The sequence below is a fragment of the Octopus bimaculoides genome, chromosome 12, assembly GCF_046866305.1.
Source record: "Octopus bimaculoides isolate indiv1 chromosome 12, ASM4686630v1, whole genome shotgun sequence".
NCBI lineage: Eukaryota > Metazoa > Mollusca > Cephalopoda > Octopoda > Octopodidae > Octopus > Octopus bimaculoides.
Genome location: NC_142939.1, coordinates 27,803,630 through 27,818,395, shown reverse-complemented (window position 1 = coordinate 27,818,395; position 14,766 = coordinate 27,803,630). Strand labels below are relative to the sequence as shown.

The 14,766-nt window shown below is 37.2% G+C and overlaps 1 protein-coding gene across 2 annotated transcripts in view; it reads left to right on the top strand.

The window, feature by feature from the left end:
• The window catches only part of LOC106871911 (tumor protein p63-regulated gene 1-like protein), an 82,928-nt gene that overhangs the window by 43,934 nt on the left and 24,228 nt on the right, over nucleotides 1-14,766 (top strand). For both annotated transcript variants that reach the window (XM_014918668.3, XM_014918669.3), the window contains exon 3: nucleotides 4,373-4,464. In XM_014918668.3, the coding sequence (XP_014774154.1) occupies nucleotides 4,373-4,464 (92 nt within the window). The remainder of the gene's footprint in view (nucleotides 1-4,372; nucleotides 4,465-14,766) is intronic.

The window sequence follows — 14,766 nt, the reverse complement described above, 5'->3', positions numbered from 1 at the left end:
GAGAAACAGGCATACAAATACACACACATGCAATAGACTTCTTTCAGTTCCCACCTACCAAGCATGCTCACAAAGCTCCCGTTGGCCCTGGGCTACAGTAGAAGATATTTGCCCAAGCTGCAACACCGACCCTGAAACTACATGGTTGTGAAGTCAATGCCCTAACAAAACAGCTGTGCTTGAACACACACACACACACACACACACACACACACACACACACACACACACACACACACACACACACACACACACACACACACACAGAGGGAGAGAGGGTGCGGTGCATGCACAATTGTGTAGCTGAGCAGTTTACTTTGCAACCATGTAGTTTTGAGTTCAGTTCCACTGTGTGATACCCTGGACAAATGTCTTCTGCAATCACTCCAGGCTGACCAAAGCTCTGAGAGTGGATTTGATAGATGGAAACAGAAAGAAGCCTGGTATTTATGTATGTGTGTGTGTGTGAATCTGTTGACATTTGCACTACTTTGAAAATTGCAAGCTAAAAATGGTGTTGTTGTCATTTCTTCTGTCAACAATTCATCCATTGGCTTTGTATCTTTAGAAACATGTGAAATAAGGGATCCCTTACTTGAGAAACAGTTACGGGTTAATACTAAGACGGGCAGCTGAATGTAAAAACAATGCCCTCAACAATATATTCATCTAACCCATGCTTGCATGGAAAAAGAGACATAAAAGTGAACACTCTCTCTTTTCCTCCCTATATATATATATATATATATATATATATATATATATATGTATATGTATGTGTGTGTGTACATATATATATATATATATATAGTACACACACACACATCTGTCTGTTTCTGCTTGTATGTCTGCCTGTGTCTCTCATATATGTATTTATGTATGTGTGTGTGTGTATATATATATATATATATATATATAGTACACACACACACATCTGTCTGTTTTTGCTTGTATGTCTGTCTGTGTCTCTCATATATGTATTTATGTATGTATGTGTATATATATATATATATATACATATATAAATATATGTATGTATGTATGTGTGTGTGTGTGTGTGTATATATATATATATATATATATATATATATATATATATATATATTGCTAATTTTGGCTATATATTTTATCTACTCATATCTAATTTGATACACACACACACACGCATGCACATTCACTGTGATTGGTTAACATAGTTTATACTAAAAACCTCAACCTCTGCCAGACTTCTTTCCTACAGCCTTCTCCTAAACTTACAGTCTGCCTGTGCTTAATTGCTAGAATCTTTGTGGAAGGCTTTCTTTGTGTTATTGCCAGTTATTAATGTCACCATATTCCCATTTTATATTTTCATAGTGTGATCTTACTGCTGAAAGGGACTAACATATCTTGTATTCTCATCTGTCACTGTTGTTATTACAGTATTAGCACCATGCACTGTGTTGCTTTGGCTCTTTACATTTTCTTTTCTTTAGTTTTTTATTTATTATTATTATTATTATTATTATTATTATTATTTTTTTTTTTTTGTCGTCTGGTAATTAGACAAACACTCCATCATTAAGTCGGCTGTCCAGAAATTTCAGAAACAATTACCAACGACAATAAGCAAAACGATATTTGTGGAGCAAGCAAGGCACATTTTTAAAAGCGATTCAAACTTCAAGGAAAAGATGTAATGTTTAATTGAGTTTGAACATTTGCAGACATAATCCCTGAGAAAAAACAAAAAAAACCCCCAAAAAACAACGTTCTGTGGAACCTAAGAATAAAAAAAAAAAAAACGGAAAACGAAAGCAGAATATACAAAACATACAAGTTATCGTTATTGTGGTTGTTTTTTAGATGGATACATATATATTTATATACATACATACATACATATATTTATGTATGTATATACATAAATAAATATATATATATGTATATACATAAATATACATATATGTATGTAAAACAACCATGATAGCACTAACTTTTATGTTTTATATACTTTGTTTTTGCTATCTTTTGTAATGCTTGTCTTGAGTTCTATAGAACTTTATATATATATATATATATATATATATATATATATATATATATATATATATATATATATACAGACAGACAGACAAACATGTGTGTGTATATATGAAATCGTCCAACCCATGCTAGCATGGAAAGCGGACGTTAAACGACGACGACAACGATATAAATATATACACACACAGACAGATATACATATGTGTATATACACACACATACATATATATATATATGTGTGTGTGTGTATGTATATATGTATATATATATATATATATATATATATATATACACGTGCGTAAGTGGCAGTATGGTAAGAAGTTTGCTTCCCAACCACATGGTTCCAGGTTCAGTCCCACTGTATGACACCTTGGGCAAGTGCCTTCTACTATAGCCTCAGGCCGAACAAAACTTGTAAGTGGATTTGGAAGACAGAAACTGAAAAAAGCCTGTCATGTATATATGTATATATATATATATATATATATATATATATATATATATATATATATACACATATATATATATATGTATATATATAAAACTTACTTGGAAAAGGGTGTGTGGCATTTGATCATGCATATATACATACATATATGTACATACCTACATATGTATATATACATGCATATATGAGTACAGGACATCAAAAAAACTTAGACAGAATGTGAAACGAGAACATAAAAAACAAAAACATAAAAAATGAAATTTTTTTTGAACATCGAAAAAACAAACAGAGAAGCGAGACATGCAGTTGTCCCCTGTTTTATCTACTCTGCGTTTTGAAGGTAAGGACAAGACGCGATTTCATCAAAACAGTCCTTCCTGCAATGCAAATTATATAAAATTTGGGATTTTTTGCATAGGTAGAAAGTGGTAACAAAAACAGGACAGTGGTGCTTGTCTCCTCACCTGGTGTGTTTATATCCCCATAACTTAGAGGTTCAACAAAAGACATCGATAGAATAAGTACTAGGCTTACAAAGAATAAGTCCTGGGGCTGATTTTTTTTTACTAAAGGCAGTGTTCCAACATGGCCTCAGTCAAATGCCTGAAACAAGTAAAGGAATAAAAGAACACGCACGCACGCACGCACGCACGCACGCACGCACGCACGCACGCACATATATTTATTATATATATAGGTATGTTCTGCTGTTTCCCTTTAGGTCAACTCAACATATTTATCAGACTACAGTTTGAAACCCATATCTAATCATTATTCAAAATAGAACTGTTTGATGACATATGGCCAGCTGGTTGCCTGTGGCCCATTGCGACACCCTATGCAGTCAGTGATGTATTTGGAAATAATATTTATTTATAAGCTAGGTACGAGACAGCCTGTCAAAAGAGAAAAAAAAAAAGAGAAAAAGAAAAAAGTAAAAAAAAGAGGCCATTATGCAAACAAGAAAACAGAAAGACCTTTAAAACCATTCTCTCTTCCTCTGTAGCAATGATTCATAATTAAAAACATACATATTGATTTGTTGTAGATTTGCACAATGCCACAATTCTTAAGAGTGGAGGGCAGGAGGTGGGTAGAGTTGGGGATTGATTGATGATGTGATTGATACTTTTATCAACCCCTAGAGAGATGAAAGACAAAGTTGACTCCTGTGGGATTTGAAATTAGAAAATAATGAGATGTAAGAGATACTGCGAACCCCTTTGTTTGGTGTTTGCTCATTTCTGACTATCTGTTGCCTTTAAGACTATTAAGATATTTAATATTTTAATTTGCTTCTTTAGAAAAACTAAGAAATCTGTAGTTCACAGTTTTTTTAAAAATCCTATAAAAACTGTCTTGTGTCTTTGTAGAACAAAAATAGTTAATAAGGCATTGGACTACTAATTACCAGTTAGTGAGATCAAATCCACCTCAAGTATTCTATGCAGTTTCTGGAGAAGGTATTTCAACGTCCACTTGAATGCTTGGCATGACAGATTGTCACAGCAAATGAGACCAACCATAGTACCATAAAAAAAAGAATGGTCTAATTAATCTATATTGATGATAGACTGCATCACACTTGTGACTCCTGGTAAATTAACTGCAAAATGTACTCACTCATGTTCAATAATATACATTTATTTAGTGTTTCTCTCTTCACTACTTTAACAATCACTGTTTTCTATAGTTCTCTGAAGAGGTCTTATAAGGCCGAAACATATTTGGAGTTATCTCCTATAATTACCAAAATTGTTGAAATAGAAATATCAGTCAATGAGTTAATACTGTCTTTTCTTCACCACATAAATATTTCTTATTAGTTTATTTTTCAATGCTCATTAAATTAAATATGTTGACACTAACCTAATTACTTGATATTTGATTTGTTTGCAGGAAAATTCCTTTGATGCTGCTGTAAGAAAGTGTAGTGAACATATCCAACGTGAAGCAGATGGCCAGTTCCAAGGGGCATGGATCCTTACTGAGTGAGTTGAGTTTCTTTTCTTTCTGAAAATGGTTTCTTTAATATTCACTTGAAACGAGGAATTTTAGAGGAGATGAAACAGGGGGTAAAAGGTTACAACTATTGCTCATCATCATCATCATTAGCAGCAGCAGCAGCAGCAGCAGCAGCACCACCACCACCACCACCACCACCACCACTACCACCACCATCATTGTCCACCAACTAGTCCATCATTGTTTTAGCAAATAACATCTGGTCAAGATTGACTTGTTGACTTTTGACTTCAAGGTTTGCAGGGCTTCAGTTCTATATTTAAGAGATGAGGAATTATGTACATTATTTACATTATTTACATTTGACGGACATTTGTCCTCATTTGTTTGTTGTTAACACAACATTTCAGCTGATATACCCTCCAGCCTTCATGAAGTGTCTTGGGGAAATTTTGAACCTGGGTTCTCATTCCTAAGGTGTTTTTCGATGTTATTATTTTTATTATTATTATTATTATTCAGGTCACTGCTTGGAAGCGAACTCGGAATCTTGGGGTTAGTAGCCCACGCTCTTAACCACTACACCATATGCCCGTAAATAGTTAGAGCAGTTATTTAGAAAGATGACTGTTTGGGAGGTCACATGAAAGAACAAGTTGGTGTACAAACCATCAAAGAAACACAACTACGTATCAAAACACAGCTTAATGTGTGATCCACAGTCAAAATTTAAATTAGCATCATTTGAAACACTCCTTGATTCCGTATTTTGGTTGTATTCCTTTGTGTGTCATTGGCTTGTTCAGACGGAACTAACCTGAGCCTACAAAGGAGATTCTAATTGGTTATTTGATTGGCAAGAATTAGCAGATATATTTCCTTCAAATTATCTCACATTGTTTAAAAAAAACCCCCCCAAAACGAATGATACATTGAATGATGTAGTTCTATCTATATCGTGCTTGAAAAAAAAAGACAAGATGATTGAGGGTGGAACACCTTTGATCACATGTCAACTTGATCAAGACTGACCTAGGGCTAAACAACAACAAAAACAAAAACAGATTTAACCAGCAACATTCCAATGCCAGCAACATTAACAGTACATGAATAGATAAATATTCAAAAGTCCATAAATGTGTTCTTTCAACCACACCTGCATGTCATAAAGAACAGATCTTTGTCAGAATGAGCAGCTTGATAAAGTGAAAAAAAAAGGGGAAGGGGCGGGGTGTTAAAAAAAAAACCCCTGTAATAAAACATGAGATCAGAATGTGTGTGTGTGTGTGTGTGATTGTTATTTTATGTCTATTTCAATACTGGTGTGGACAGGACAGCTCAGCTAGATCCAATGCCTCATGTCTGGCAAAGCTCTTTTCTGCATGGCTGGATACTTTTCCTGGCACCAACCATTTTACAGAAGGTATTGGGTGCATTTTTCATGGCACCAACACATACACACATACACAAAACATTAACTTAAACTGATACCCCCCCCCCCCCAATGTTTTTAGAATTGGCAGAAAAGACTATCATAAATACATACAATTCATGTCATTTGTTATATTTTTAACATTCTTATACTCTTTATTTAATACTAGCATGAGTTCAGATATTTTTCCAATGCATTATTTTCTATAAATTTGGTCAGACAAAATGATTCTACACTTGGATGCCTTTTGAATCACTCAACCACAACGTGCAACTGGTTACCTTGTTTAGTATTTTTTAGATAGAAGTAAGTAGTATTGCCTTTTTTTGCCTAAAGAATAAAGTGGAATTGGCCATTGGTTGAAGTTTAATGTTTTGGTATATAAACATAGTGATGCCCGTTGGATCACACTAATAAATAATGGGATTAATTTGTTTTAATGAATGAAGTTAATGCTGTGGCATAAGCCATTCAAAACGAGCAGGCGTAGGAGTGGCTGTATGGTAAGTGGCTTGCTTACCAACCACATGGTTCCGGGTTCAGTCCCACTGCGTGGTACCTTGGGCAAGTGTCTTCTACTATAGCCTCAGGCTGACCAAAGCCTTGTGAGTGGATTTGGTAGACAGAAACTGAAAGAAGCCCGTCGTATATATGTATATATATGTGTATGTTTGTGTGTCTGTGTTTGTCCTCCCCAACATCGCTTGACAACCGATGCTGGTGTGTTTACGTCCCCGTAACTTAGCAGTTCAGCAAAAGAGACCGATAGAATAAGTACTAAGCGTCCAAAGAATAAGTCCTGTGGTCGATTTGCTCGACTAAAGGCGGTGCTCCAGCATGGCCACAGTCAAATGACTGAAACAAGTAAAAGCGTAAAAGAGTTTTGTTCAAGTAACCTTTGTGTTTTCTTTCTTGCTTGTTTGAGAAAGAATGTGTTTATAAATATTGATTTCAAACTTTGGCACAAGGGTAGTAAGTTCAGGGAAGGGGTAAGTCGATTACATTGACCCCAATGAACAACCGGTCCTTATTTTATCAACCCCGAAGGATGAAAGGCAAAGTCAGCTTTTGCAGAATTTGAACTCAGATTGTTGAGATGGGTGAAATACCACTAAGCATTTTGCCCAGTGTTTTAACAATTCTGCCAGCTCACTGCCTTAAGCCTTTTCATTACCATATCTATTTTGAGATGCTCTGTCGTTGTCGTCGTCGTTTAACGTCCGCTTTCCATGCTAGCATGGGTTGGACGATTTGACTGAGGACTGGTGAAACCAGATGACTACACCAGGCTCCAATCTGATTTGGCAGTGTTTCTACAGCTGGATGCCCTTCCTAACACCAACCACTCAGAGAGTGTAGTGGGTGCTTTTACGTGTCACCTGCACGAAGGCCAGTCAGGCGGTACTGGCAACGGCCACGTTCATCTCGCTCGAGAAACCTCATGTGTCACCTGCACAAGAGCCAGTCCAGGGGCACCAGCAACGATCCCGCTCGAAAATCCCACAACAACCCCACACAAGAGCCAGTTCAGGGGCACCGGTAATGATCTCGCTCGAAGAAATTTCATGTGTCACCAGCACAAGAGCCAGTCCAGGGGCACTGGCAACGATTTCGCTCAAAAAACCTCATGTGTCACCCGCACAAGAGCCAGCCCAGGGGCACCGGCAACGATCCCGCTCGGAAGATTTCATGTGTCACCAGCACAAGAGCCAGTCCAGGGGCACTGGCAACGATTTCGCTCAAAAAACCTCATGTGTCACCCGCACAAGAGCCAGCCCAGGGGCACCGGCAACGATCCCGCTCGGAAGATTTCATATGTCGCCCGCACATGAGCCAATCCAGGGGCACTGGCAACGATCCCGCTCGAAAGACTTCATGTGTCGCCCGCACATGAGCCAGTCCAGGGGCACTGGCAACAATCCCGTCCCGCTCAAAACATTTCATGTGTCACCTGCACAAGAGCCAGTCCAGGGGCACTGGCAATGATCTCGCTCGAAAGATTTCATGTGTCGCCCGCACATGAGCCAGTCCAGGGGCACCGGCAACGATCTCGCTCGAAAAACCTCATGTGTCACCCGCACAAGAGCCGGCCCAGGGGTACTGGCAACGATCTCGCTCGAAAGATTTCATGTGTCGTGTCGCCCGCACATGAGCCAGTCCACTTAATTTTAAATATAACAAAGAATTTTGTGAAATAACTTACTTATCATTAGGCTAGTGTTAGGAACATAAATTGTGACTAAGGTTTGGTGGAAGATTTTAATTCAAAACTTATGAAAACAAGACATTTGTACTACAGAGCCAGAAGCAGTTTCAGCCGGGTTGGTAACGAAAGGGTTAAACACACCTCTAAATTTGGGCTGATGCACATTAGAAGCAGTTGAAAGGGTGTGGATTGAAGGAAATTTAGGCTATTATTTCTAGCATATAGAGTGACCACATTGAGGTCTTCTTTCATGTCTTCTGTTGATTATTTTTCTTCTTAACCCTTTCGTTACTGCATTTCTGTTGAGATAATATTGAAATATAATAGTCATTAGTTTAATTGCTAGACTTTGAAGCAGATTAGCATAGATTTAATTATGGTTTTAATCAAGGCAAATAACTGTCATAACTGTACTTGTCTGTGATTGCTTGGTTTCGAAAACAGATTCCACTTCTACATTATTACCAAGTGGCTAGCAGAATCAGGTTGACCATAAACAAAACAAGTAAGTGCTCATGGCTCTTAGGGATGGGAGCTCAACAGAATTTTTGCCAGTCTCAGATTTACCAGGATACAGATTTTTTTGCTTTTTTAAAATGAATAATAAAGTGTTGAAAATTGCCACTTGCCACTGCCAGTTGGCAGACTGATGCTTAAGGGTCACATCAAGTGGCTTCTAGTGGCAGAAGCCTGAAATACAACAGGCTTGTCCCACAGAGAACATTTCCAGTTACTTTTGGGTCCCCACTTGAATACACATCAAGTATTTGAATGAGGAAGATGGTTTAGTATCTTCAGTGAATACTGGTTAAGATATATAGCTCCAGATGTTAGTATTGTTCTATTTATTGAAGGAAAATACTTTTTTTTTGTTTTTAATTTTATTTTCATCAGGAAAATAGGAAAAGAACTACATTCCTTGCTGTTATATACCTTTAATCGAAAATATAAAAATGAAGTTTTGTTTTGTGAATTTAAAATTTATTGAATATACTTTTATTTTTATTTGTTATATACTTAATTTTCTTTTTAATAATAAATCTTTTTAAAACAGATTTGTCAGCCGTGGTGTTTTAAAAAGAAGTAAACAGAATAGGGGGAAGATATAAGAGGAGAGAATGACAATGAAGGGCTCTGTTTCACATACTAACTACTTTTCAGCTGAGAGAAACCAGGAATTTAAGAGTATATAGTTAGAAGTTTATTTGAGGAATGTATTAAGAATTAACCTTTAGTGAATGAAATAATAAGTAGAAAGGATTATTGGATTTAAGTTAGGATCTCACACAGGTACAATGAAATGAAATGAAATTTCATTGAAGGAATGTTATTTCAGTTTTCCATTCTTTTATTCTTTTGTGACAAATGGCTGAGTGTCTGATAAATCTATCTCTGGGATATTATAATATTCTTTTATTCTTTTCAGTCATTGAAATGCGGCCATGCTGGGGCACTGTCTTGAAGAGTTTAGTCAGACAAATTGACTACAGTACTTTTTTTAAAGCCTGGGACTTATGTTATCAGTGTCTTTTTGCTGAACAGCTAAGTTCTGGTAATTTAAGCAAACCAGTGCCAGTTGTTAAGCAGTGGTGGGGGACAAGCGTACACCCACCCACACACTCACACATTATATATATATATATATATATATATATATATATATATATATATATATATATATACTCTTTACTCTTTTACTCTTTTACTTGTTTCAGTCATTTGACTGTGGCCATGCCGGGGCACCACCTTTAGTCGAGTAAATCGACCCCAGGACTTATTCTTTGGAAGCCTAGTACTTATTCTATAGTAGAAGACACTTGCCCAAGATGTCATGCAGTGGAAATGAACCCAGAACCATGTGGTTGGTAAGCAAGTTACTTACCACACAGCCACTCCTGCGCCTATATATATATATGACTGTTAAAGGGGGCAATAAACATTAAGGCAAGGCAAACATCTCAAATCATATACAATATCATTATTGGAAAAAATTTGTAGTTTAATGTTTGATGTCCTGTTTAACAATTATATATCCGCTGCATTGGAAATCTGCAATGGCTCCATGACTACCATCTCGGCTATAGCCTTGGAGCCCTAGTAATCTGTTACAGCACTTACCTACCGTACCTAATCGTTTAGATCACCTGAGAACTAAACCCCCATACTTTGTGTATGTATATATATATATATATATATATATATATATATATATATATATATATATATATATAATCATCATCCTTTAACATCTGTTTTCCATACTGGCATGATATATATATATATATATATACATACATATATATATATGATGTGCTTCCACACAGTTTCCATCTACCAAATCCTCTCACAAGATATTGGTTGGCCTATGGATATAGTAGAAGGTGCTATACAGTGGGACAGAACCTGGAACCATGTGGTTGATAAGCTAACTTCTTACCACACAGCCATGGCTGCACCTATCTATATATATATTTTTGGCTGGGGTACAGGAGTTATGTATGTATGTATCATGTATATATATATGTGTGTGTGTGTGTCTGTGTGTTATTAGCTAAGAAGCAACTGTGACTTTTCATCCTCAAGTTACTTCAGCTTTTATATATAAAATAATATTCAAAGTGAATTTAGGAAGATTGTATTAAAAATACATAAAAACAAAAGTTTTAGCAAAATAAAAAAACAAAACTAAAAATTTTATATATTCTTTTTATTCTTTTATTTGTTCCTGTCATTTGACTGCGGCCATGCTGGAGCACCGCCTTTAGTAGAACAAATCGACTCCAGGACTTATTCTTCGTAAGCTTAGTACTTATTCTGTCGGTCACTTTTGCCGAACTGCTAGGTTAGGGGATGTAAACACACCAGAATCAGTTGTCAAGCACTGGTTGGTGGGGACAAACATATATGCACAAATTCATACATACAGACATACATATGTATATATATATATATATATATATATATCATCATTATCATCATTGTTTTATGTCCGCTTTCCATGCTGGCATGGGTTGGACAGTTTGATTGAGGACTGGTGAGCCAGAGGCTGCACCAGGCTCAATCTGATCTGGCAAAGTTTCTACAGCTGGATGCCCTTCCTAACACCAACCACTCCGAGAGTGTAGTGGGTGCTTTTACGTGCCACCGGCTCAAGGGCCAGTTAGGTGGTACTGGCAATAGCTTTGCTCAAGATGTTTTTTTATGTGCTACCTGCACAGGAGCCAGTCTGGTTTCACTGGCAATGCTCGATTGTTGTTTTTCACGTGCCACCTGCACATGTGCCAGTAAAGCGACGCTGGCAACGATCACTCTTGAATGGTGCTTTTCACGTGTTACCAGCATGGGAGCCAATCTGTGGCCCTGGCAACGATCATGCTCGGATGTGCTTTTAACATTCCACTGTCATCGGCCACGTCAGTGATTTTGATTTGTTTACACTTGCCTCAATAGGTCTTCGCAAGCAAAGTTCATTGTCCAATGAATGAGGGGTACTCTTAAGTGGGCCGGTTACACCCCAGGTTCGGATGTGCTTTTAACATTCCACTGGCACAAGTGCCAATCAGGTGGTACTGTCATCGGACATGTCAGCAATTTTGATTTTGATTTCACTTGCCTCAATGTCTTCACAAGCAAGGTTTATTGTCCAATGAATGAGGGGTATTCATAAATGGGCTGCCAAAGGTCATGAGCTATGGTCTCACTTGGCATGTCGGGTCTTCTCAAACACAACATATTTCCAAAGGTTCCAGTCACTAGTCATTGCCTCTGTAAGGCCCAATGTTCAAAGGTCGTGCTTCACCACCTTATCCCAGATTTTCCTGGGTCTACCTCTTCCACAGGTTCCCTCAACTGTTAGGGTGTGACACTTTTTCACACAGCTGTCCTCATTCTTTCACAACACATGACCATACCAGCACAGACATCTCTCTTGTACACCACATCTGATGCTTCTTAAATCCAACTTTTCTCTCAGGGTACTTACACTCTGTCGTGTATGCACACTGACATTACACATCCAACGGAGCATACTGGCTCCATTCCTTGCAAGCTTATGCATGTCCTCATGTAGCATGGCTGTTCGCACACATGTGCCATACAATCTACCTTTTACTTTGAGCGAGAGGCTCTTTGTCACCAGCAGAGTTAGGAGCTCTCTGAACTTTGCCCAGGCTATTCTTATTCTAGCAGCTACACTTTCAGAGCATCCACCCCTGCTACTGACTTGGTCCCCTAGGTAATGGAAGCTATCAACTACTTCTAGTTTTTCTCCCTGGAATGTGACAGAAGGTGTTCTCTTCACATTTTCAGTGTTTATAACACCTGAGCATTTGCCACACACAAAAACTATCTTCCCATTTAGCCTCCCTTTAATATTGCTACATCTCTTATGTGTCCATAGCTTACACTGGGTACATTTTATGGAGTTTCTACCTACGCCTTTTCTACAGATCGAACAGGGCCATCTACCTGAAGGGATTTGTGGTTTGTCTGCCTTCCTACTTATTAAGACTTTGGTTTTAGCTAGGTTGACTCTAAAGCCCTTCAAGACCTATGTAACGCTTTATCTCGTAGCTCTTATTATTGGTTGAAATTGGCTCAGTAAACAATACTTTTTCTGAAGGCATGTATTCTTGTTGAAACAATTGTACTGAGATGAGGAATCATTTTTAGGAGAAGGAGTTAATTTCTTTCTATTAATTCTAACTTAAGAAAAGGTGAAATTATCCATGCATTCATTACTTACTTTAAGACTATACCTGTTAAAAAATTTTGTGGAATTTATGGTTGCTAGGGAAGTGTTTATTGACTAAATTTAGGAAGGATCTGGTAATATTTTTTCTACTGTTCAAGCTGAAAGTGGGGTTGTACCACATAGTTTTTCTTTTTCTTGTGTTTCTACCATTAGGGGATTCTTGTGGCAGAATATATTTTCTGTAATTAAAGCTACTTCTGCTCAGGGTCTCATTATAAAATATAGCAACATGAATAAAAGTGTCTTCAATAGATATCTTTGAAACTTTTGTACACATGTTTCTGGATGGGTTTTTCAGAATGTTAAACAGGTGCTTACAGTTTTTGTGAGTGTACCATATGACCACATTAGGTCTTATATAAGAATTTGTAAGTGCTTAAAGTTGCATTCCATAAGAGCTGTAAGTGCCTAAAGTTGCATATGGAAAGTTTACTACATTAGTATAAGTACTCGCAGGAATCTTGAGGTCAGAGCTTCTAAAAGCATTAATTAAATATTTTTAAGCTGGCTTAATTGGTGAACATTTTTATTGCATCTAAATATTAGACTGTCAACTTCATACGATCTTAATTCTGTAAAGTTAAATTATTCACATGACACACACACGCACACGCACACGCACACACACACACACACACACACACACACACACACACACACACACACACACACACACACACTAATAATAATTATAATTTTAGTGTCCTATATGGGCTAGAGTTCATTGTGGCAGAATTTCTATAGCTGGAGGCTCTTCTTGTTGCTGATCTCAAGGCAATATTTTCTCATGGACAGCTATGCTTTTGTGGAAGATTGGAAACGGATGGTGCCATTTGTATGAGAATATAAAGACACACACACACACATTAGATTTCTTTCAGTTTTCGTCTACCAAATCCACTCATGAGGCATTGATTGGCCTGGGGTTATAGTAGAAGACACTTGCCCAAGGTATCATACAGTGGGATTGAATCTGAAATCATATGGTTGGGAAGCAAACTTCTTAACTACCAGCTCTGCTTTTACACACATGTACACACTCATACCACATGTACACACTCATACCACATGTACACAAACCTTTGAATTAAGTGGTTCAGCTGCTTCAGTTCAGTTACTGAAACCAGTAAAATAATTTGTGTGCTTGTGTGTATGTGTGTGTTAGATTATGATATCTTTATTTGCTTTGTGTAATCAAAGAGAGTTTTTAACATTCTGATAGTCAGTGGTGGCTCATAGATAAAATTAGTGGGGGTGCGACCTCAGAAAATTTTTCGCCATTGTTTTAATATTGTGTTAAAGGAAAGAAACATATAAAAAGAAAATTTATACATAAACTTGATCAGTTTGTGTTTTAGCCACTGCCGGGTAGTGTGTTTAATCTGTTCACTGAACACCGCCGTGAATTATGCCTTGTTTTTCAAAAATCCTCTCCGAATCACAAAATAAGGGGCAGAGGTGGAAATCTGCCCTATTTTTCAAATCCTGGCAGCAACACTGTAGCTGGAAGCAGGATAATAATCTAATTCTACACTTTATCACATTCAAGAATATAAACACATTTTTAAGCACAACACATGAGGAGTTAAAAAGAAACACTATCTTTCGCCTGCACACCAGGGTCGGTACTGTGTGGATAACAGTGCTCTCTCTCTCCCTAGTGTACAGCTTCCTATCTCGGACATGTGTGCATGTGCACAACAGCTAAATACTGCGTCACTGGAACTGTGAAGTGCACAGTTCTATACAGGGATTTTTGTATTTTTTTCATAAACTAGGGGATGGCTAGTAACATTAAGCTTAAGGATTATATAATGTACAAATATAAAGAAAGAATTAAAGGAAAAAAGGACTCATTATATTGAATGTTATTGATAATATCGAGTGGAAATAGGGAGATACTGCAGTTCCACAGTGCTTATACGCAAGCCGTGACT